This window comes from Rhinolophus sinicus, chromosome 14, assembly GCF_057876585.1.
Source record: "Rhinolophus sinicus isolate RSI-liver-muscle chromosome 14, RSI-T2T, whole genome shotgun sequence".
Classification (NCBI taxonomy): domain Eukaryota; kingdom Metazoa; phylum Chordata; class Mammalia; order Chiroptera; family Rhinolophidae; genus Rhinolophus; species Rhinolophus sinicus.
In genome coordinates, this window is record NC_142514.1 from 7,014,703 (window position 1) to 7,038,541 (window position 23,839).

General features: G+C 44.5%; 1 protein-coding gene across 4 annotated transcripts in view; it reads left to right on the forward strand.

Annotated features, from left to right (window-relative positions):
* The window catches only part of PEX14 (peroxisomal biogenesis factor 14), a 125,860-nt gene that overhangs the window by 53,194 nt on the left and 48,827 nt on the right, over positions 1-23,839 (forward strand). For all 4 annotated transcript variants that reach the window (XM_019746767.3, XM_074334063.2, XM_019746768.3 and 1 more), the window contains one exon: positions 1,251-1,335. In XM_019746767.3, the coding sequence (XP_019602326.2) occupies positions 1,251-1,335 (85 nt within the window). The remainder of the gene's footprint in view (positions 1-1,250; positions 1,336-23,839) is intronic.

The window sequence follows — 23,839 nt, forward strand, 5'->3', positions numbered from 1 at the left end:
TCCTCTACTTGGCTTATTCGTAGATGTGAAGAGTTCCTTAACTATCATACTAGAGGTAGATAGGTAATCTGTTAGTCTGTCAGCGTTCAGCCATGAAACCCCAAACATTGTCCCCTGACGGCGCTTCAGAACTGAGCGCCAGTGAGAAGGACCAGTGTGGATGACCGTGTGTGTTGCCTCTGATATAATCCTTCCCAGCCGGAGGCACTCGGCCAGGCTCCGTGGAGGCAGCCTGGGCTCTTCCCTTGAGATGCTAGTGGTGTTTTGGGGAGGCAGCCTGAACACTAGAAAGCAGTGTGGTTATGTCTTCACTTACGTGGTACACACTACGGGCATTGAGGAAGTTAAGCGAATAGGGAGATCAGAGATGGCTTAGAACAGGCAGTAAAAGGGCTGTACCGGGGTGTGTGCGCGTGTGTGTGTGATGTTTAGATAGGTAGAGGCAGGAAAGGGAGGCCTTCGAGAAAAAGGGCACAGCATGGCCACAAGTATAGCAATGCGGATGAGTATGGCCAGGAGAGGGCCACCTGCCATGGAGTAAGAAGAATCAGCTTTGACAGGGAGGACAGTAGAAGACTGTCGCAGGTCTTAAAAAGCTAGGCTGAGGGGTGTCCGGATGGCTCAGTTGGTTAGAGCGCGAGCTCTGAGCAACAGCGTTGCTAGTTTGATTCCCTCATGGGCCAGTGAGCTGCGCCCTCCACAACTAGATTGAAAACAACAACTTGAGCTGAGCTGCTGCTGAGCTGCTGCGGGGTGGCTGGATGGCTCAGGTGGTTAGAGCGTGAGCTCTTAATGACAAGGTTGCGGGTTCGAGTCTCACATGGGATGGTGGGCTGCACCCCCTGCAACTAAAGATTGAAAACGGCAACTGGACTTGGAGCTGAGCTGTGCCCTCTGCAACTAGATTGAAGGACAACAACTTGGAGCTGATGGGCCCTGGGAAAAACACACTGTCCCCCAATAAAGTCCTGGAAATACAGTGTTCCCCTTCCCCAATAAAAATCTTTAAAAAAAAAAGCTAGGCTGAGGGCGTTTGATTGATAGACTCAGATGCAGGAAGCCAGTGAAGGGAGGGAACCGACGTAGTCTTTTATTCAGGTAGATTTTAAATGTGAGAAATAACTGGTTATAAATTGGACCACAATGATGCATGCATTTCTGTGAACCTAGGATAAACTTGTCGGATTTTTAATCTTGAAATTCAGACTGTTGGGGTTTACTTTTCTTCTCTATTTTGTCTCCCCCACCAGATTGCCACGGCAGTGAAGTTTCTACAGAATTCCCGGGTCCGCCAGAGCCCACTTGCGACCAGGAAAGCGTTCCTTAAGAAGAAAGGTACAGGTTCCCCGTGGCTGTGCAGAGTGGCCTGCAGAAAGGGGCTGGGGACGGGGCCGAGGGAAGCCACAGTGTTGATGAAAGGAGTTCCTAGTACTGTCCCGCTAGTGTCGGGGTGGGGGTGTGAGGGGTGCCCCCAGTGGGAATGCAGGCTGCTTTCCTAACGGTGGCGCAGAGGGATGATCCAGTCGGATAATCGAGCACCAGATATAAGGCCAACAGCTTAGCCCAGGACCGCCTGGCCAGGCAGCTTTCAGCAGCAGCAGGAGAGAGAGGCCCACTGGATAAGAAGGTGGAGGGAAGACTTGTGCTTTCTGGTGCGTTCTTCTGATAATGGCCCTGGCTGCAGAATGCCTGGCTTTAGGTCAGCTGCTTCAGTAAAGAATGAGGAAGAAAGAAATGAAGGACGAGGGGAATGAGATGACTAAACAAGGTCAGGTTAAGGTCAAGCTTGGGGTCAGTCTGATTTACGGATTGAAGTGGTAAATTACTGGTTTTATGGTATTTCTGTAAGCCGGGATTAAATGGATCTTGACAAATTCGATATTGTCTGAGGCAGAATCTGTTCCAGCCCTGTTGAAATTTGGGATATTTTTCTTTTTTGTAAAATACAAAAAACGAAAACAAACCCCCACAACAACCCCAAAACAAAAAAAGAAATCTGACTTCCATTCTTTGAACATTTAATTTTCTAGAAAGCTAGGAAGTTGTTCAAAGGTCCTTATACACTATGAGGGAGGAAAGTGAGTTTTCTTTCCCCCAAAACCGAGCTCTTTTTCCTTTAAGAGCTGGAATGCCAGCCTCAAAATTCTGGTTTTTGAGCTTTAAGTCATTTGTGGCTGGAATAGCAGATGGAGTGGTTTGGTGGTATTTCCTAGGCCTGCTGCATGCTGTCCCACTGAGGCGACCGCGCAGGACCATGTCCCAGGGCTGCACGTGCACGTCGACCGGGCAGGATAAGCCCACACATTTCATTCACAGGCAGCCGTCAGAGGTCCCGTGACTGAGCTGATGAGGGGCGCTGTGCGTTTGCTGGCGGCATCATGCTCGCCCCCCATCAGTAGGAGATTATTAAAATTTGGAGCATGTTGGCCGGCCTCTCCACTCCACAACCATCATGCCATAAAAGAGTTTTTCCTTGAAATATGTGTACCTATGGGGAGTAATTAATCATAAAAGCTTGGGGATTTCAGCTCTCTCATCAAAGCATTGAAGCTGGGGAAAGCTGAGCCTAAAAGCTGTGTTGATTACCCGGGGTAACCTGAGACAAAATCTATGGTTGCCGAGAGATCCTTCGCCCCAGTATATTGTGCAATATTATAACTGCCTGATCTTCTCTTCCACTGACAATGACCAGTTATTCCTCATTTTCTCTCAAACGCAGCTGGGTTAGAATTTCATTTGCAGAAGGTATTTAGAGCAATTTAGAGACAAATGTCTCTGGTGTTTGCTCGGCACTTCCCCACCGCAGGCTTTGCTGAGCAGTTTTAGTATCAGGAGCTCCATCTAATCTGTTTAATTTTAATAAATCCCTGACTGGGAGAGAGAGAGAGAGAAAAAGAGAGAGAAACTCTGGACCAAATAATACTTCTTTTGAGTTAGTTGGCTAATAATTACTGTAGAGGGGAAACTGTTTTGTGCAGTTGTTATTTGTTGTTCCGTCTTCAAAGAAAACACAACCGATTGATTCATTAATTCACCTAAGAGAAAGTGCTGGCCCTGGGCCACGCCCTGTTGTAGACAAAAACCCCTGCTCTCTCACGTCTTAAATTCTGACTTAAGATGGGGAAGGCAGACTAATAACGAGTGAAAAAATAGGGAGTATGCGGAATGGCAAGTGCCTTGGAGAAAAGACAGCCAGGCCGTGGGGTGGACGGTCGTGAGTGCTGGCACTTTTAGACCAGGCGGTCAGAGCTCTGCGAGGGTGACAAGTGAGCGAAGCCCTGAGTACATGACCATTTGTTGATAGAGTGGGCATAGTTTCCTTCTTGACCCCTCCCGTGGGTCAATGTTTTCAGACTTTTAGCTGCAGGAACCTTGTGAGGCATTGACCCTTCTTCCTCTAAAGAGAACCACAGGAGTTTACCCAGATTTAAACCCAGAACCGTTCGATTTAATCGCCCATCTCCATTGTCCTCTAAAACGCTCCTTCAGTCAGGAACTACCCATTTCCAAGGTGAATCCCACCCAGTAGGGTAAGTTCTGGCAGGACCTTTTCTGGGCAGAGAATTCCAAAGTTTGATTGGCGTCTGGGGAAGAAGTGCCCCTTCGTGGATTTAAACTTTTTCAATTCCCGGCTCTTCCAGGGTCAGGCGGACATGATCGGAACCATCTCTGATAGGATGAGGGAGGGGGGCGCTTCCAAAGGGCCCGCAGCCACCCGTCCCTGGCAGGAGTTGGGAAGGAAGGCGAGTTGGTGTTTGGGGGTAGGGAGGGTGTGTTCGGGGAGGGACCAAGGTTCTGGCATCCACCACGGACATCTCCCCCGAAGGACTCAGTGTGGTGGTGGGTTTGGGCCACTGTCGGCTTGGCTTTTCTCGTAAATGTCACGTTGGGGAATTAACAGTGGTGCACTGCCTTGAATTACAATCTTGACTTTCCTTTTTTTAATAAACACCTCTTTCCTGAAAAGGCAAATCCAATTTTGTTTTTGTTTTAATATTATTTAATATTTAATATAGAAATTGAGGTCCCTGCAGTACGTGTCAGTTCAGTGGAAAATGAGGGTGACTTTAGTCGCATCAGCTGAGTTTGTTTTCTTGTGAAACCACAACCCTGAGCAGGGGCTGCATCCTGCCTCTGTAACTGACAGGTTAGATGTGTGCGCGCTGATTTTGGGGCTGGGGTTCGGGGGGGTGCTGTGGAGAGTGAATAGGATTAGGATGGGAGAGCATTGGTTTGCAAAGGTCTTTTGTGTTTGAGCTTTTGGGTAGTTTTATTTTTGTTTTTCTGAGATCTCTTCTGGATGCTTTAAAGTCTGAATATGGAGTCATTAATGAGAAACATGAAGTTATTAGAATCATTTATCATTTTCTTTGAAGCTGTACTGCCATTTTGTGTAATTTACAACATTTCTTTTATCGGGATTTTTTTGCATGAAAGAGAAAAGCAGCTGTTCACCTTCAGAGTATTAGAATAAATGTGTTTGTTTCTTTTCACCACTTGATTCCGCAGATGACACATCAACTGCAGTCAGCCCCACGCAAAGAGAACCGGGCTGTGCGTGGGGTTGAAGCCCTCATAGAACTGGTCTATATATAGAAGTGCTTCTTGCCAGGCAGGCTTCATATCTGGGGCTGCAAGCAGGCTGCAATCCAGGCAGTTAGAGCAGCTTATAGACAGCAAGAGAACCCGTGCAGAAAGTTAGAGGCTTGGTCGTTGTCAGTAGGCTTGTGTTGATTTGCCACCCTATCCAACCACAAAATGTAAGCGGCAGTCTGCTTCCAAACATATTTGGTGGGCTGAGTGTATGGTGGGGAAAAGTAATGCCTCTGCGTGGGCGTTGTGGGGGAGGGGTAGCTGAGGTGGGGGAAGGTAGAGTTAGTTGTCTGTTAGCTTACTTACTCTGATACATCTGTTGCAAAGCAGGCTTCTAGAGAAAAGATGAGCATCACACGCTTTTCTGTGTAATCCTGCACAGTGAGGCCTGGATGGTGTTGGCTGACACTTCTGCTTATCGTGCCCTTCTCAGGTGTGTAAGTCAAGGGCTGTATTCTCCCTCATCTAATAAATAGTCTGGGGGGTGAGGAAGACTCAACAAACAAAACGCACTGCCATACTTTCTCATTCTAAAAGGTGAAACAAGATGTTATCTGTCTTCTGTTCCTGGAAGCGGAACCCCCAGTAGCAAAACTGCCTCTGCTGGCGTGAACTTGAGGAAGAAACCTGATGGTCTCAACCTTGGTAGTGGGGTAGAGGTGAAGGGCTTCTCTCACCGGAGTGTTTTAAGGGGGAGTAAATTCTTACACAGATTTCAATTTAACCCTCTTTTATTACTTTTCTTTTTTATCATTTACGTCCATTTCATGAGGTAGTTTGCATGTCCTTGAATGGAATCTCGTTACCATGAAAGCTTTTTTAGCATTGATTTCATAACAGTCTTAATTTAATAGCTCCGTCATTACTGAGAAGCTCTGGGAGTGGGGCCCTGGCTTTCCAGGTCACTGACCTTTTAATTACAAACCTTGTTCTGATGGCCAGGTTATCGACTGGACAGCTCCCAGCTTGTGCCCCCAGGATGAAACGAAAATAACTGCGTTTCCTCCCCCACTCCAGGAAAAAAAAATTGTAACCTCATGTGTTTCTAAAATTAATTTTCTCTTTCAGCTTTACTTTATAATTAATTCTTTAATGTGTCTTAGACAAGCCAGAAGTCTGGTTATAACGCTCTTCTTTCTAGAGCTTGGGTCCCGCAGGCAGCTTGGAGGGGGCGGGGAAGGACGGAGGTCTTGCCAGCTACCACCCCGTGTTTGCTTGTGGCCCATTTCCTCATCCTCACAAACTCCTGTGGCTGAGCTGGAAGGAGTGGTGTTGGCTCTTGTGAGGCTGTCTGGCCCTTCTGATTCTTTGTTAACGAGACCTGGATTGTGGCAGGAAGACTTAGGTTCACCCCTGTATTGCTGGGGTAGTGGAGCCCTGTACATCACGGACGTTTTAAAAAGATGTTCCCGTTCTGAGAAAAGACAAGGGTCGGCTGAGTTTGCTTATCGTGTCTTACTTACCTCTCTGTTAGTCTCAGATGACTGGAGGAAGCAACCGTGTTTCCCCGAAAATAAGACCTAGCTGGATAATATGCCCTAATGCGTCTTATGGAGCAAAAATTAATACAAGACTTGGTCTTATATTAAAATAAGACTGGGTCTTATGTAATACAATATAATACAAGACCAGGTCTTATATAATATAATATAATATAATATAATATAATATAATATAATATAATGTAATACTGGGGCTTATGTAATACAATATAAGACCAGGTATAATATAATATAATATAATATAATATAATATAATATAATATAATATAATACCAGGTCGTATATAATACAGTATAAGACCCAGCATAATATAATATAATATAATATAATATAATATAATATAATATAATACCGGGTCTTATATTAATTTTTGCTCCAAAAGACACATTAGAGCTGATGGTCTGGCTAGGTCTTATTTTCAGGGAAACACGGAAGTACCCTACCCAGGCGTTCTACTCAGCCATGAGCTTGAACTGCATAGATTGATTTAGGTTCTCTCTCACTGACCATGAAGACGGAGAGAAAAAGGAAAGGACAGTGGCTCGTAAGTAGGGTGACCATCGGTTCTGGTTTGCCTCGGACTGTCCTGGTTTTAACACTAGAATTCCCACGTCCTGGGCGGCCCCTCAGGCCTGGGCAAACAGATCAGCGTAGCAGTACAAGCCTTACTCAGGAGTGAGAGACGAATGGCTGTGTTTGGAAACGGGGGTCATTCCCCCCCACTAGCAGTCATTGCCCGCGAGTCTAGCTTGAAGTTGAGTGGCAGCTTCCTCACACACTGCCTGCTGTTACTACCCCCCCAGCCCCCCCTCTCCCACCCCCACCCCCCACTCTGCTGTGGGTCCAATGCAGAGGCTCTGGGGGCAGGAGGCCGTGCCCTGCAGGTGAGCGAGGCGCTGCCGAGCCAGCCGAGCAGACAGGGCTGTGTGTGGCGGCCGCGGGCTTGTTCCTGAGCATGATTGAGCATCTCCATCCATCTGCTGTGAACGGACCGGCTCCCTTCCCTGCCAGTCTTGCATCTGCATCGCCGTCACCTGCTGTTCTGGATCAGCCTATTCATCACACTGACTGGTGTCCCCCCATCAATTTTCCCCTTTTCAAGTTATCCAAACTTGTCTTGAACTCCACAGATTCCTCTCAGCATCTCAGAGCTATCGCAGCTAGACCAGCTGAACGCTGTGGAAATAGGGACACCATGGCTTCCCCATTCAGAGACGGACATGATAACGCTTGCTCCCCAAAGAAGGCTGAGTCAAGAAGGTTCCTACACTTCACCCTCCAGTTGGGGGGGGAGGATCCAGTGGCACAGAGGAGCTTGGGGGGAAAATAACAAAGCTCTTTGGATTTACCCGGTTGCTTTGAGATTTTTTTCCCTGAAAATGAGGAATGATTCTTTTCTTAAACTTGTGTGCCTGCAACAATACTACAAAGAAAAGCAAAGTGACATTGTCACGTATGATAGTTCAGTAGCGCCCTCATACTTGCAGTGGATAACCTTCTAGGACCCCCAGTGGGTGCCTGAACCCATGGATAGTACCGAACCGTATACATACTATGTTTTTTCCTGTACATACTGTATGTACCATTTCACTTAAAGGAAGCATTTTAGGGCTTCTCTTTGGCATATCCTAATTATCAACATCACTACCCTGTGCTTTTATTAGTAAGTAAGATAAGGGTGACTTAAACACAAGCACTGCAATGACCCGATCTGATAACTGAGACGGCCACTCAGTGACTAATGGAGGGTGGTGGGTAGTGTACAGAGCATGGACACGGTGGATAGATAAAAGGATGGTTCACGTCCAGGGTCAGATGGAGTGGGAGGGCTCGAGATGTCATCATTTACTCAGAAGGGTGCACAATTTAAAACTTGTAAATTGTTTATTTCTGGAATTTTAATAGTTTCGGACTGTAGGTAGCTGAAACCATGGAAATTGAAACAGCAGAAATTGAAACTGCAGATGAGGGCAGTACTGTATTCAAGTGTTTTTTTTATTTTTTATTTTATTTTATTTTTTAGCTTTTTGGAAAGGTGAGATAAGTACATGGCTTCAAAAATTGAAATGGTAAAGAAGGATACACAGTGAAAAATAAGTTTTCTTCCCATCTCTCATTCCTGCCCCCCCTTTTTCTTTCCCACAGGATGCTGCTGTTAACAGTTTCTTACGTATCCTTCCAGAGATAATCTGTCCGTATGAAAGCATGCGAATATTTAGTACTCCCTCCACAGAAACAAAAACATTTTTTAAATACAGTGATAGCATATTTTGCAATTTACTTTTGCGCTTGACCTTGTATCTTGGCAGCCATTCCACATCAGTACATACAGATTTGTTTTGTTCTTTTCAGTGGTTGCATCGTAGTCCATTATACGCATGTGTCCTAATTTTTTTTAACCAGTCCCAAATCAGTGAACATGCAGGTTGATTCCTGTCTTTTGCTGTTTCAAACAATGCTGCAGTGACTTTTCTTGTGTAGAAGTTGTCAGACACACATTAGTTTGGCACTACCCCAAAAGTAAAAGCATTTGCATATGGTAAGTAGGCTAGGGTATATTTTTCTTGCTTAAAATTTCATGAGATTATGTCCCCCCCCCCAAAATATAAAACTCTTTTCTAATATAAACATGATGATAGGTAGAAAGAAATTAATAAGAGAAAGACAGCATAGCAGACTATTATTAACACTTAGTACAGATTTAGATTTTGAGGGGGCATTCCGGTCATTGGTTGCATGAAAAATGCTTTCTTTCTAAGAGAATCCTTTGTTTTTTTAAGCCTATTTTTGAAAGGGATATGGGCTCATACATTTAATTTCTGATTCAAAATACACATTTAAATAAATGGAAAGCTTCAGAAACTTCAAGGTTATGAACTGTTTTCAAATGAAGTCTGTAGCCTTGTCTTCTTTTGTTGTTGTTGAACATTTTCTGGGTCCTAGGCCATTGGTTGGGTGGTCAGCCTTTGTTTAGTGTCTGTTGTGTGGAGAGTATTATTACATTAGTCACTCATGAAAGAAAAACAAAGTACCTGTCGTTTGCAATACAAGAGGCTCATTAGGAGGTGAGAATGGATGCTGAGTGCTTACCAACTATCCATGTATGTCCATGAAATATAGGAACATCTCAGCAGTCAGCAGAATCAGACTAGGGAGAGACTGGAGTTTAAAGCTCACTAGACTGGGTTCCTCCAGTGCAGTGAGTGTGTCTCACGCTTCCCAGCATCCTCAGCGCCCGGCTTAGCCAGCCTCAGTCAGATGCTGATGAACGAGGGACTGAATGCGTGGAGGACTGGAGTTAGGAGACACTTACTGGGAAAAGTTTCAAAAGGCGCTCGGTTGTCCTTAAGTCTACGATTTATCTATTTGTTCAACCCCGGTATACATGTAAACTAGTCTCAGAATTGCTAACCCGTACGTCTTTACCTACTAGAGTACAGTGTTGATATGCAGTTCTTTTTGTCTTTAGTCTTATAGTATCCAGTGAAAACACTCTTTTCCAAAGTTGCTTAGATCAGCAGAGCTCAGCTTTGACCTAGACATTGAGAGAGGCAGTGGGCATAGATGGTCAGAGAAGAGTGGGAATGGCAGCGCTAGTGAGGGGAGGGTTATGCAGAAACATATATGCAGTGAGCTGGATTGGCCCATACATAGGGTCTGCAGAAAGGGAGAGGACTGAGGTTGGTGAGATGGCCAGGAGGGAGGCGTTGGTGTTAGGATTCAATATTATAAATGACAGTCCATAGCACTTTTTGAACGGGTTCAAACTCTGAAAACTCTGCTTGGGGAACTTTGCTCTTGGCTGTGTATTGAAAGCTGAATTGGCCTGGCAATAATAAAACCAGCTATAAAAAAGGCCCTGCTGAGTCTCTTTTCAGGTATGGAGGATCTGGAATGGGAGGCTGGCAGTAGAAATGGAAATAGAAATGATAGCATATTTATGTAGAGAATTTTATGGTTTTTAAAACACATACATTAGTCAGTTTTTTCTTCCCTATAATCTTTGTAGTAGTCGGGTTAATAAATATTTGTTGAATGAGTGAATGAATGAATATATGGTTTAATGAACCTCCCATTTTGCAGATGAGGAAACTGAGGCTCAGAAAGGTTAAATAGTGTAAATAAAATGCAGAAGCAGAATTAGGACCAAGTGTTCTGACTAGAGGTCTTTGAACTGTATCACATACTTTCTGGAAAGGAAGGACAGAGCCACAGACATTGTAGAAGAAAGAGGGAACCATGCTCAGTAGTGGATGGGAGGTATGACGCAAAGGAGGCAGGACTGAACATGACTCAGGGTTATTTTATTGTGTTAAGCAGCTTTATTCATTGCATGAAAAATGCTTTTTTTCTAAAGAAAAATACACAGTAAACTGTACATATTTAATTTGTACAGTTTTAAAATTGTTTGACATATTTATATACCTGCGAAACAATCAGTACAGTCAAGATAATGAACACACCAATCACCCCCAAATCCTCGTGCCCTTGTAATTCCTTCTTTCTGCCCCGCCCTGACCCCAACGCAGCCTGGGTCCCAGGCCAGCACGGATCTGCTTTCTTCCATGATAGATTAGTTTGCATTTTCTAGAATTTTATATAAAGGGAATCGTACAGTATATGCCTTCTTTTTGGGTCCTGCTTTTCTCACTCAGCGTAATTATTTTGAGATTCATCCATGTTGTTACATGTATTAGTGGTTCATTCCTTTTTATTGCTGCATAGTAGTCCATTATTTGTATACAATATAATTTATTTACCTATTCCCCTGTTGATAGACATGTTGGGTTGTTTCCAGTTTATAGCTATTAAAAATACAGTTGCTGTGAACATTCCTGTATAAATCTTTGCAGGGACATATAATTCCCTTTGGGCAGGTACATGGGTGGAATGCCTGGATCATATGGTAGTTGTATGTTTAACTCTTTAAGAAGCTTCCAGACTGCTTTTGAAAGGATGTACCATTTTATTTTCTCCCCAGTCGTGTGTGAGTGTACCAGGGTTTTGAGCCTGGGGAAGAGAAAGATGCAGGTGTTGTATTTATAATTTGTTTCCAATAGTGAAAGCACATGGCTTTGGAAGCATTCTTAAGAGTGACTAAATAATAGGTCATGTTTAGAATACTTACGCTTGGTTTCTTATAGTGCCTAAACTGCCTGGGTTCAAATCCCAGCCTCAGCACTTTCTACCTGTGTGACTCTCGATAAAATACTTAACCTCACTGTGCTGTAGTTTCTTTATCTGTAAAGTAGGCTTCATATTAGTGTTTACTACAAAAGGTTCTTGTAAGAATTTAAAAAATAATGTGGAATTAGAGTGCCTGGCACTAAAATAAGGACTTAATTGACAATGACAATGATCAATAGTATATATCCTCTTAAAAGGTATGCTCTATCCAGTTTGCTGTAATGTTATGTTAAAACGATAAACTTATTGATATCATGAAAATGCATGCATCAGAAATCTCCAGGAACTCTGATCAGAGAGGGATTTAATACAGGCCGTTAGGAGCTTACTCACTATTGAAAGGGCCAGAGGAGTTGAGGAGTCACTCTCCAGGGAAGCTGCTCTGTGTGTTCCATTCAGGAAACTGGGGAACCAGGAGGCTGCCGCTGGAACCTTTGAGTTCAAGAGCGAGCCTCATAGCCATGACCCAGGGCTCAGGAAGGCAGTGCTGCCATCACTGCAGTGTGTTCTGACATCTGTAAAAACAGTGACAGGAATATGAACTTGGCCTCTGTCTCTGTCAAAATTGCCTCTTGGCCCATGAAGCTGGAGACTAAAGACGACACTGCAGTGGGAAACCTGGGTGTTTCCATTTTCCTTGCTGATCTGCTGACGTTTGTAACAGTCAGCAGCGGGGGATCCACCTCTTCTGCCTCATTTCCACTTTGCAAATCACCCGTGAGCACACTGAATTCCAACCCAGAACTCTAGCTGCCAAGGAGTCGGGGAAGTGTAGCTTTTAGCTGCACTTCCAGCCTCTTTAATGCAGGATGGCACAGTAGAGAGAGACGTGAGGATGGATGCTGAGAGCTGTCAGAGGAATCGTAGAAGAAGAAAGATTCACAGATATTTGCCCCAAAACGGGGTACAAGCACATTTATGTCACAAGCCTCTTTCTTACTGAAGGTTTAACTTGGGGTTTTTCAAGCCATTTAGATAAACAGCCCACAAGATGAGGGAATCATTCATTTTGCTCCAAAGCATGCTAATAAAAAAAAGTCAGCCAAAAGAGAAGTCATGTTTTTAGTGTGTAAGCAGGTGGCAGTGGTTTATTTGTAAATCTAAAGTGTTTTATTCAACACAGAGCAAATTGTGTGTATATATGAGAGAAGAATACTCTTTTAGGCAACTATTTTTGTTGTTTTTGAGAAGAGCTAGGCTTTTAATTGGTAACAAAAGCTGTGATGATGTTATCTCCGGTTTGTCCAAGAGATAAATATTGATGCGTTCTGTGTCACCACTGGCTTTCTGAGATGATTTTAAGACTACTTGTCACTCTTTTCTGGCCTCACTTAGGGATGGGAGTTCTTCTAATGAGGTTCATCCGCTAAAGGCAGGCAAGGGAATTTTCACCAAAGGGACTACATGGTATGTGGGTTTGTGGGACAGTGTGGAAGTGGGGACTTCTGAAGCTTAATATAAGGTACAACATAAGGCAGTCTCTACTGAAAAAAAATTTCATGTTGATTGGACTATAATTAGAAAGATTTGAAAGTAATTTGGATAGTAGTCTTCATTCATTTACCAATCCAAAAATCGTGTTAACATTTTTGAGCCTATGCCTTAAAAAAATGAATTTATCTGGAAGAGGGAAAAGGGGGTCAAATATATGATGATGGAAAGAGAACGAATTGGGTGGTGAACACACAATGTAATATATAGATGGTGTATTATAGAAATGTACACTTGAAACCTACATAATTTTACTAACCAATGTAACCCCAATAAATTTAACAAAAATGTTTAAAACTGAATTTATCTGCTACCTCTGCTGTGTGTGTGTGTGTGTGTGTGTGTGTGTGTGTGTGTGTGTGTATTAGTGTATCAGTGTATCTGTATTTGTAAAGCATAAGTTAGTATGCTTTTATTTTCAATTTACTTTTCACCATAGGCCTGCTAGTTTGGTCAGTCAACAGCGATAGCTTTCCATTTTTGAGGTGAGTAAAGGTAACTCGTTAAGTGTTCTCCTCAGTAAATGGAATGATGGGGAATTTGGGCTTATGTTTAATTTGCACTGAGAATTGAACAGCTCTACTGTTTTTTGCCTTCCAACTTGAAACAGACCTGTGTTTGGTTTCTTAAACATTCTGGTGGGAGCTAATATTCTCAGATCTCACCTCTTTTATCAGACAGAAGACTTGGGAATGCTCTAGTCTCTTACTGTTAATTATTCTTTTTAGTTTTAAAGCCCTTTAAAGTAATCTTTCAGTAATTAGATTGTTGAGTAGATTGTCTTTAGTAAGTAACATGGTGATCTTTAAATTTTGTGTAGATTTTCAGTTTGTTAAATTATTGCAAAGGCTTTCATTCATAAAGTTGCAGTTTACCTTATGGCATTTCAGGGGGAAAAAAATCACGACCCTGTGTGATAAATTAAATATCACAACCACATAAATGTCATCTTTTCAATGAAACCTAAAGTACATAGGAATGGGACTCTCTTTCACTCCGTTTTGGCTTCACGCTGGATCTGTACTCTTAACCACCAAGAAAAATATGTTACCACTGACAGTGGTAAACCTGTGAAGCTGAAGAACAAAGCTATACCCTCTCCTGCTTTGTGAGTCACAAACAGAATTGTCAATTAAATTATTCTAATTGCAAAATTTGGGGTCTTGGCCCAAAGAACACAGGTTGAGTTTGAAGAAGAGGCAGTTAGAAAAATCGGTTTAACTTACAAATGGAGCTAATTTGTACAGCGTGTAATTGAAAGAGAATAAATATGAAACTTGGTGATGACCTCTTTTGAGTCCATTTCTAATACTCACTTACATTTTTCCCCCAATCATAGGCTCTCCTTTAAGCAGTCCTGAAAAGAGGAGACTAAGTACTGAATTAGAAATAAGAGAAAATAGCTGTTGCTTGGAAAACCTTAATATTTGATTTTGAAAGATTTTTACTATTCATCAAATCATCAAGTATTTCTTGAGTGTATTGCATGTTTTTTTACAAGGCACTGTCCTGACCCTGGGACTAAGAATATAATGATAAATAAAACAGCATTTTTGGGGTGAACACAGACTCCCTGGAAATGTGAAATACACAGAATTGTTACAATTAAGCAAAGTGCCATGATAGAGACTATTGGGAGGGTAAGGGGGCAGGGGGCAGGCGGGAGGGTGGCCGGGCCGGGAGGGCTGTGTTGGAAGGGTTGCTGGCATCGGAATAGGAAGAACAAAGCACCAGCAGAGGGACACCCAGCTCCCAGACTCTGAGGAGGGAGAGGAGCTTGATTTAATCCAGGAACCCACGGAGGGACTGTAATTGTTGGTGAAAAGAAGAGTGACGTCTTACCAGCTCCCATCTGGCGACGCCATTGAAAAGAAATGTTCTGTTGAATTTCACATCCCCCAGTTTAGAATTTTTCATATCACCGGTGACCAGGTTCAGCTCTGTTCACCAAGCATTCCTGGTCTCCTGTTTGCTGAGCCCTATGCTAAGTGCAGTGGGGACACAAATGTCCATGTCCTCGGAGAACTCAGTGATGAGACAGTGGAAACTACTAGGAAGTACAGTTGTAATTTACAAGCAAGGCTGAGATGATGCAGACTGTTTAATAGCCACTAACATATACATTTTACTTTATAGTTTAAAAGCATTCTCAATTCTTGCATACATTTGCTTATTTAATAATCTTCGTGGTAACCCAAGTTGTGTCCTCCAAAAATGTGCGTGTGAGCGTGGAGCCTCACGGAAGCCCACCGAATTTGAGAAACAGGTCTCTGTCATCACTGAGCTGGTGAATTTCAGTGCATTGTCTGCTGACATGGACGAGGCCTCTCTCCTTGAAGAGTCACATTGTTAGAAATGAAATCTAGAAATGGCCGTGGAGGTTATTGTATTTCATCCACGCCTTTTCATGTACATTTCTGTGATCAGGAATAAGAGGTGCATTTAAGTTCAGTTTTATTTGGTTCTGGAGATTTTCTTGCTGCCTCCCCGTGAGGGCTCTCACCCAGAGTCTCTTCTTGTGTCAGGGGAGAGGAAGGCTTGGGCATGAAGGTGACGGGTCTGTGCGGAAATGCTGGTGACCTTGGTGTTCTGTGCGGAGGGCTTTCGCAGGACAGCAAAGGGTAAACAGGGTGATCTCTGCTCCGGTGGAGAGGTCGAATGGTTACATTACACAATCTTCTAGAGCATCTTGCAGCAAATACATGGGTTATATTAAAAATTGCAATCATATCATTTTTTATAGTAAATTGCTGACCTTATGCAGTAGAATCAGCTTTATTGAATTTCGCCAAAAATGCGTTTATAATTCTGCCATACACACATGATAGTCATGTCCTTGCTGTCCATGTGGAAATGTCCCTTTTTATGATGTTAAACAAATTAAATCGACTTTCTCCTGAGCTGCTGTGCCTCACCTTTAAGCTCCACCCTCAGGAGTCGAACCTCCTCTGCGGAGCAGAGCTCAACGTCCATCAGCTCGGATGTCATTTCGTGGACGGGAGGCTGGGGCATTGGGAAGCCTCGCCCCACAGCACAGGGTTGGCTTTGAGATTATTTCGAGGTGGTTCCAGGGCAGTTGACGTGTATCACGTATGCTGCTTAATGCTAACACGGCCTTACCATAATGACTCTGTTTGTTTTGAGGAAATGGTAGGTATTTGTTTAAAAGGATTTCATGGTAAGCCAGGAGTACACAGGTACAGTTCTCAGCTATTCACTTGTGAGTATTCGCCACAGAAGTTTAATCGTAAACCAGTTTTTCTTTAATTCTCTGTAGCTCTGCTCCCTTTCCACCCTTTGTGAGATCACGGAAGCAACAGAATTTTAATGTTAGTCTAACAGAAACACAAATCAGGAAGTTATAATGTATATTGAAGTGAAACGAAAGTTTTAAAATGATCTTCCTTTTAGAGTCATTTGCTCCTAGTTTGTGGCTCCTTCTCGTATGTTTGTTATCTATAGATCTATGTATGTGTTTGTATAAATTGCTAGTCCCCAGTTTCGCACACAGAGGGAGTATGATGCAGTGGAAAAGTCACCCATCCATTTACTCACTAATCACATGTTAATTGTACACTTTCTTCATGTCCCAACATTTGTGCTAATAGCACTGAAAATACAAAAATAAGATTTAGTATGAGTAGTCTAGTGGGGGTTCACGGTATGTAAGCAGGTGTCGCAGGGGTGATAAAATATCACAGGTGCTGTGATAGGTGTACGTATAGGGGCTCAGAGGAGGGAGTGGTCGGTTTTGTGGTGGGCGATGAGGACTGGCAGGGAGGGGGAAGGAGTCTTCGTAGAGGAGCCCCCCAGGAGGCTTAGTGGCATTTAGGGTTTGGGAAACAGTGGTGACTTTATTCCAGCAGGGATGGGAAGGGAACGTAGTCTCCAAGGCAAGGAATGGTCTGGAGACTCAGGACACAGGCAGTAAGTGGAGAGGCAGGTGGGTCGGGTCTTACGCGTGTTAACTCAGGGTCTGGGTTTTATTGTGTGGGGAAGCCGTTGAAGAGTTTTATGTCGAATGGTAATGTAACGGGTGGGCAGTGAGCGGTGCGGTGCAGAAATTCAGGCGAGAAATGACGGATGCACAAGGGCAGGTGTGGGACTGGAGAGGGTGGATTAGGGAGAGTGAGGGAGTAGAGTCTGTGGGAACTGGTGGCTGAATGGACACAGGAGTGAGAAGAGGGAGGAGGCTGGGCTGACCGTCCAGGTTTGGGCCTAGGGAGCGGGCATGGAGGACAGCAAATCAGAGAGAGGAAAGCGTGTGGACCAGGAGCCAGAGACAGCGTGAGGGAAAGACGGCCCAGAAGGGAGTCCTGGAGACCCCTGTAACGTGGCGAGTGACATGCAGTCGGTGCACTGCAGCCAGGCTGTGTCCCTCTCGGCCATCGGAGTGTGCAGTGCAGGTCTTCTGGCTTTCTAGCTTCCTCACAGGGTGACTGTCAGGCCTGCTCGCTTCACACAGACATTGTTAAGTGGTTTCACTGAAATTTGAGGCTCTCTGAAGAAAGAGAAGATGGCATTTGTGAAGCGAGTGTTATTTTATCTGGAAGTGGCTTCTCAGCGAGAAGCCTCACTGCCGCCTGATGAAAGCAGCGACTCCCACCCGTCACCGAACACTCACCTTCCAGAAAGCTCCCCGTCATCCGCTCCTTATTTGCTCTTCCCTGAGTTTGTCCGTTTATGTCGTGTTTGTATGTATTTCCACTGATTTCTCATGACGGTCGGTCAACTTTGCCGATGTGGCCTCCCTGCACACGGCGTGACAGAGTGGTTACAGGGACCTGACCCTGCATACGCCCTGCCTTCTGGTAGCAGATGGCCTTCTTCAGCCTTCTCTTAGGAATCGAGGAGTCAGAGGGGTAAAAACTGTCATGGAGCTAAGGCAGAAAGCCTGCCAGTCAGAAACTCCAACAGGAGCGAGGGTGAAAAAGGCCTGGTTGGTAATTAAACGACGTCCTGGGAGATCCCAGAGCAAATGGCCGTCAGTGACCATGATACTAATTTCCCGGTCCCCTGGAAGAGGAGAGAGCGTTTCACTTCCAGCTCGTCCTCTTGAGCTGGCCCAGCTCTGCCTTGGGGTTCTCAGGCTTGTGGCTCAGTAGGTCTTCTTTCTGACGGCAGCGGCGTTCTCAGACCACCCACGTGGCCCCATCCCGGTCCCGTGCCTGGGGCAGAGGTGGACTTGTTTTGGCGGTGAGTTATGATGTGCAGTTTTGAAAAAGCATAGAGGTTTATACTCTAAAAAAAGTATATCTTAAAGCAAGTTTCTTCTCTGTAGGCATCTTGCTCAGTTGGCTTTTGTCCAGCTTTTCCATGGAAAACAGCCTCCTTGCTTGACCTGGGACTGCTTGAAAACATGTGCTGACATCTCTGGAGTTCACCGCTCCGGTCCCCTCAGCAAAGCCACCGCAGGACTGGACCCCCTGCCCCAGCACTTACACCAGGGCTCTCCAGTGTACCCGGTCGTCTCTCATTGACCATTCTGTCCCAGACCGTCACTGTTGTAGTCCACTCTGATGGCTATCCGTTCTTCCGTCTGCTTTTTTTAATTAAAGTTTTAAGTATTAAGAAGAAATTGGTTTAGTGAATGGATTGAACATTGGGTGTTGTTATCCATTCAGTTCTGGTAACTGACTCTTCCAGACATTGACCTGAAGAGCCTTCTCTTTTCCTCTTTATTTACATAGTGGAGGGAAAGATGGGGACAATCATGGAGAAAACATGTTAAAGATGACTTTCAGTGTAAAACAAGACAGGGAGAAGTCCGTGTTTAAGGAAACCCCAAAAAGCAGCTCTTATTACAGCAATTAAATGCCAGCATTTAACCTATCAGAGTGTTCTGCGTGTGTGAGGACAAGCCAAGGAGTCGTGTGTGTGAGCACCTGTGTGTGTGTGTGCCTGTGTGTGTCGCCTGTGTGTGTGTGAGCGCCTGTGTGTGTGCGAGCGCCTGTGTGTGTGCGAGCACCTGTGTGTGTGCGAGCGCCTGTGTGTGTCGCCTGTGTGTGTGTGAGCGCCTGTGTGTGTCGCCTGTGTGCGCGTGCGCCTGTGTGTGTGTGCCTGTGTGTGTCGCCTGTGTGTGTGTGCGCCTGTGTGTGTGCGAGCACCTGTGTGTGTGCGTGTGCCTGTGTGTGTGCGAGCGCCTGTGTGTGTGCGAGCACCTGTGTGTGTCGAGCACCTGTGTGTGAGCGCCTGTGTGTGCGCGAGCGCCTGTGTGTGTGTGTGCCTGTATGTGCGAGCGCCTGTGTGTGTGCGAGCGCCTGTGTGTGTTGAGCACCTGTGTGTGTGCGAGCACCTGTGTGTGTCGAGCACCTGTGTGTGAGCGCCTGTGTGTGCGCGAGCGCCTGTGTGTGTGCGAGCGCCTGTGTGTGTGTGCGCCTGTGTGTGTGTGTGCGCCTGTGTGTGTGCACGCACACCCGTGAGGGTGAGGGCCAAGGGGCCTGCATTTCCCAAGAATACCCTGGAGGCCTGTTTATCAGCACCTTGTGCTTCCAGAAGAGCACACGCTGTTGGTGCTGCCTCACTGGGGTTTCAGAGGACTCCAGGCCTCACCTGTGGCCAGGCATTGCGTCATAACAGTGGAACTTGCTTCATTCTGGCCCTTGGGACACACAGGAATAGATTCGAGAGACAGCATGAGACAGACGGAGGAGGAGAGGCGCAGGAATTAGGGGAAGGAAGAAAGGGGAATAATTTTGAAGAAAGTCGTGGCACAGGCTCCCCAGGACAAAGCATTCCAGCTTGATGGGCTGGCACTCACAAACAGATGTGGACATCCCACAGAGCACGGGGCGGAAGGGACAGCTTAGGGCCGCCTCTGTCCCAGCATCCTCTGCCAGCGCTCACTGCTGTCGGCAGGGTTCTGTGCCGAGCTGCGGTGTTGGCATTTATAGGAATGGCAGGGATTAGCACGGTGTCCCGTCTGCCCCTTTAGTGGCACAGCCTTTGTCTTTCTGTCCCCCTGGCTGCGCTTTGTGATACTATTAAGCTCTGCCCCTCTGGAACCTGCTCCTTTTCTCCATGGATATTCCCAGAGCGTGGCAGCTGCCACCAGAATTCCACAGGATAGGCTGACATGTGGCAGAGGGGAGCCGTGCACATCTGTCCCTGTACCCCTCAGTAAGGGAGGAGCTCTTTAGTGACGTGGGTGGGGGAAGGTGCTGCTACACGTGTGTTCCTTTTAGGCTCAGTCTCATCGGTCTCTAAGCATGAAGCTTTCTATTACTAACAAGGAGCCCTGGAGACGCAGGTTACAATGTGACAGTGGTCCCTGGGGAGGCCAGAGGCAGTGGTGTTCCTTGACCTCGTCCTGGGGGAGCGCTGATGAAACCCGGGCTGTGCCTCACCACCTGGCATGGGGGTGCAGGGAGATGGTTGCCTGGCGTTTCTCCTGCTTCGTTATTATCTTTGGGGCATGTCATCAAAAGTTCTTCAGTTTTGCTTAAGAACTTAAAAGAGCTGATGAGCCTGATGGAAAATTTTCTGTAGTCAGTACAGCACACACGTCACACATACCAGCTCATTAACCCTTAGAGCAGGTGGGGACAGCGGAGGGGATGATAATGGCACTGCTGTTTCTTATCCCCATTGTATAGTCTGAGAGACTGATGCACCGAGAAGAATTGGTGATTTGGCCCCCTGGGGTGGGGAAACCGATGTGGCAGCTGAGGTTAGTGCGCTCGCTGCCTTTCGGCTTCTGTTGGAACTGTTGGTCCTGCCTTAAAGCCTTTTAGCAAATCTCCCTGGGTTCTGCCTCTCCTCCTCCTGTGCTTTTTTTCCCCCCCTACTTGATGTCTAGAAGTACAGATCTCTCCCATCAGTTTTAATTACTGCCTGGTGTTCTGCTGAGAGTATGTACCATAATTTATTTTAACCAGTCCCCTTGATGGACGTCTAGATTGTTTTCATTTCTCATCATTATGACAACTCTCCTTTAGGATCCTTGAGAAATAGGTATTTTCTTACTTTTGAGATTACCTATTTAGGGTAAAAACCTAAGAGTTAGTTGGAACCTTGGGTTAAGAAAATGAGCCTGTTTTTATTTTAATGTGCATTGAAAACCTGCCTTCTTACCGGCTCTGCCAGCTGCCAGCCTCCACAGTGGGGGCTCAGGGTCTTGGGTTCAAGTTTAGACTCCAGGTTGTCAAGTCTGTTGTCTTTTACAGTTTCTTATTTTGGTTAGAAACCCCCCACTTTTTTTTTTTATGGTTTTAGTTTTCTTCTGTGGAATTTGTTTTGTTGTTAATAGAACAGCAGGGGTTATATAACTTTATGTTTTCCTAGTGACCAACCTAATTGTTCTAGCAGCATTTATCGAACAATTTATTTCTTTCCCCACTCATTTCACGTCACCTTTATTATATACGAAATTCTTCAGTACACTGATAAGTGCTCTGGGACGTTCTGTTCCCATTCTTGATATACTTATCGGTGGTTAAGCTAATAATTCAGTGTCTTTTTTATTGTAGATTTGTTATACATTTTATCTGTTAGTGTAAGTTGTATTCTTCCGTTTTTTCATTTTTTGAATATTTCCGGCTCTTCTGGCCCTTGTATACTTCTAAACTCATTTTAGAATCACTTTATCATGTCCACTCTTCTCCTCTTGACCCCACTCCACCCCTACCCACGGCCAATCAAAAATAAAATCCGTTTGGAATTTTGATTATAATTACATTCAACATAGAAGTTGCTTTGGAAGGAATTGGCATCTTTGCAATCTGCAGTCTTTCCATCCATGAATGTGATGTGTCAAGTAAAATGTGTTCCTCACTGGTGAGGTTTTACACAGTTCTTGCATAGTTTGTGCACATTTCCTTTAAGTCCAAGTATTTTTAACTTATTATAACAACAATGTTATAGCGTCTTTATTTTCATTATATTTTCGAATTGATCTTTGCTAATATTTAGGAAAGTTACTGCTTTCTATTTGTAAAAGTGATCTTATTGTATTCTTTGTAATAGTCCTCTTTGTTCTTATTGGTGCTCTTAGTTTTTCTCATAGCATCTCATGTGAAAATAATATTTTCCCTTTCCAGTGTTATGTGACTTTATTATTATTTTGGCTGGGCCTTCCAGAACAGGATTAATTAAATACGAGTGCTCAAGGAGGTAGGACGGTTATGATCTCTCCTTCTCTTCAAAGCATTAATTTAGACATGAAGGGCATCGGAATATGGAAGAAATAATCATGATGATCCCTAGACTCTGGTTCTCCAGGGGACTGTTTTTCACTTTTGGCCGATATTTGTTCTTTGGCCAACGTTGTTTGACATGCTCATAACAGCCTTGTATTAGGAAGGAAATTCTGTGTTATTTCTAATTTTTCAGATGGAAAAGGTAAAGGACGGTGGACGTGGCTTCAAAAGTCACTTGGCCAATAGATTGATGATTAGACTATAGTTTTTGCCCCCTGTGTGAGACAAAGCCACCGCCTAGCAGAGGGGCGCAGAGGGCATGGTGGTTAACAATGCTACAACTTCTAGCACTCCCCTAGCCCTTCTCACAAACGGCACAGTGAGAGTATATAAAACATGAGCACTGGGGACATGAAAAGTGACTATTCTGTAGACATTGAGACCTCCCCTGTGTCAAGGACAAGTATACTACTGGCAGCTTCTGTGTCATCAGTCCGCTGTTACCCTCACCCGGAGACAGATTATGGTAACGGATAGAACAGTGGGTCACTGTATTAGCTTGGGGCTGGGTCGCTGCAGGTAGGGCACCACTTCTGGTCCCCTCCATGCATTGCTACCACATGTCAAGATTCAAACTGCTTTTAGCTGTCTCTTCCCTGCACAGAAACTTTGGGGCGTTCTTCATTTCTTACAGGATTGAATCTTGTCTGCTTATACTCTTTCCAGCCTGACTTTTTTCTCTATCTTTTTATTTTGAACAGTTTCCGATTTACTGAGAAATTGAATGGTGCAGTGAACACCTAAAGTACCTTTCATCGTTTTTTTTTGTTAGATGCCCTGTGTTGACCCTCACCTATTTTTTAAAAACTTTTTCTTTCCTAGTTTTCACCTGTTTGTCTTTCTTGCCCTACTTTATGGACAGTTCCTTCTAATATTTTATCTTCTAATAATTTTATCTTTCAATATTTCTCTTGAAATTTTTTTTCTGCTTGGATCTTTAATTCACCATAAATAGTGATAACTTTTCCCTCTGAGTGTTCCTTTTTTTCTAGCATTCTGTTCTTGTTTCTTGGATACAACATCTCTTTTTTTTTTCTTCTGAAAATATTATTATTTCTTTTGTTCCCTAAGTAATTTCTTTCCTCTGAGGTTTCTTACTATGTTTTCGGGGTTCTGGTTTTCACATTTGAGGTTTCCCTCAAATGCCTGGCAATCCCAGGCTGTGTATTTTTTAAGAGAGAGACCCTAAAAAAACTGATTGGGCCTTCTTTTCGGAGAGCTTCCATGTTGGGGAACCAGAATGCTTCCATGTGTCACCCCGCCGGCCCCATGGCTCCAGGAGGAAGACGCTCCTTCGTTCAGGACCTCACTCTGTGTATCTCTGTATCCAGCTGTGATTAATACATACCCTTTAATATCCTTTTGTAATAAGTCAGTAACCTAGTGAGTAAACAACTTCTCCTGAGTTCTGTGAACTGTTCTAGCAAATTAAACCCAAGGAGAGGGTAATTGGCACCTTCAATTTATAGCTGGTTGGTTAGCACAAGTAAAAGCATGGGTTCATGGCTGGCATCTAAGGGGGGGGGGAGTCTGATAAGTTACCAGGAGGGTGGGGGTGGGAAGGTAGGTGAAAGGGGGAAGAGGAATATAGTCAATATACGTGCATTGTGATAAGTTCCCAGGTGACTGGAATTAGTGGCGTGGTCACATTGTAAGGTATATGAATGTTGAATCATATGGTACACCTGAAGCTAATATAACCAATGTAAGATTGTGTACCAGCTATACTTAAATACAGGAATACATTCAACATAAAACTGATGGGAAGGTCTCTGGGCATAAATCATTTTTAACATGTTAACGTGGGATGAGTTAAAGTCAGAATCACAGCTGTGTGTTCAAGCGGCCATGTCCAGCCGGCAGTCTCCT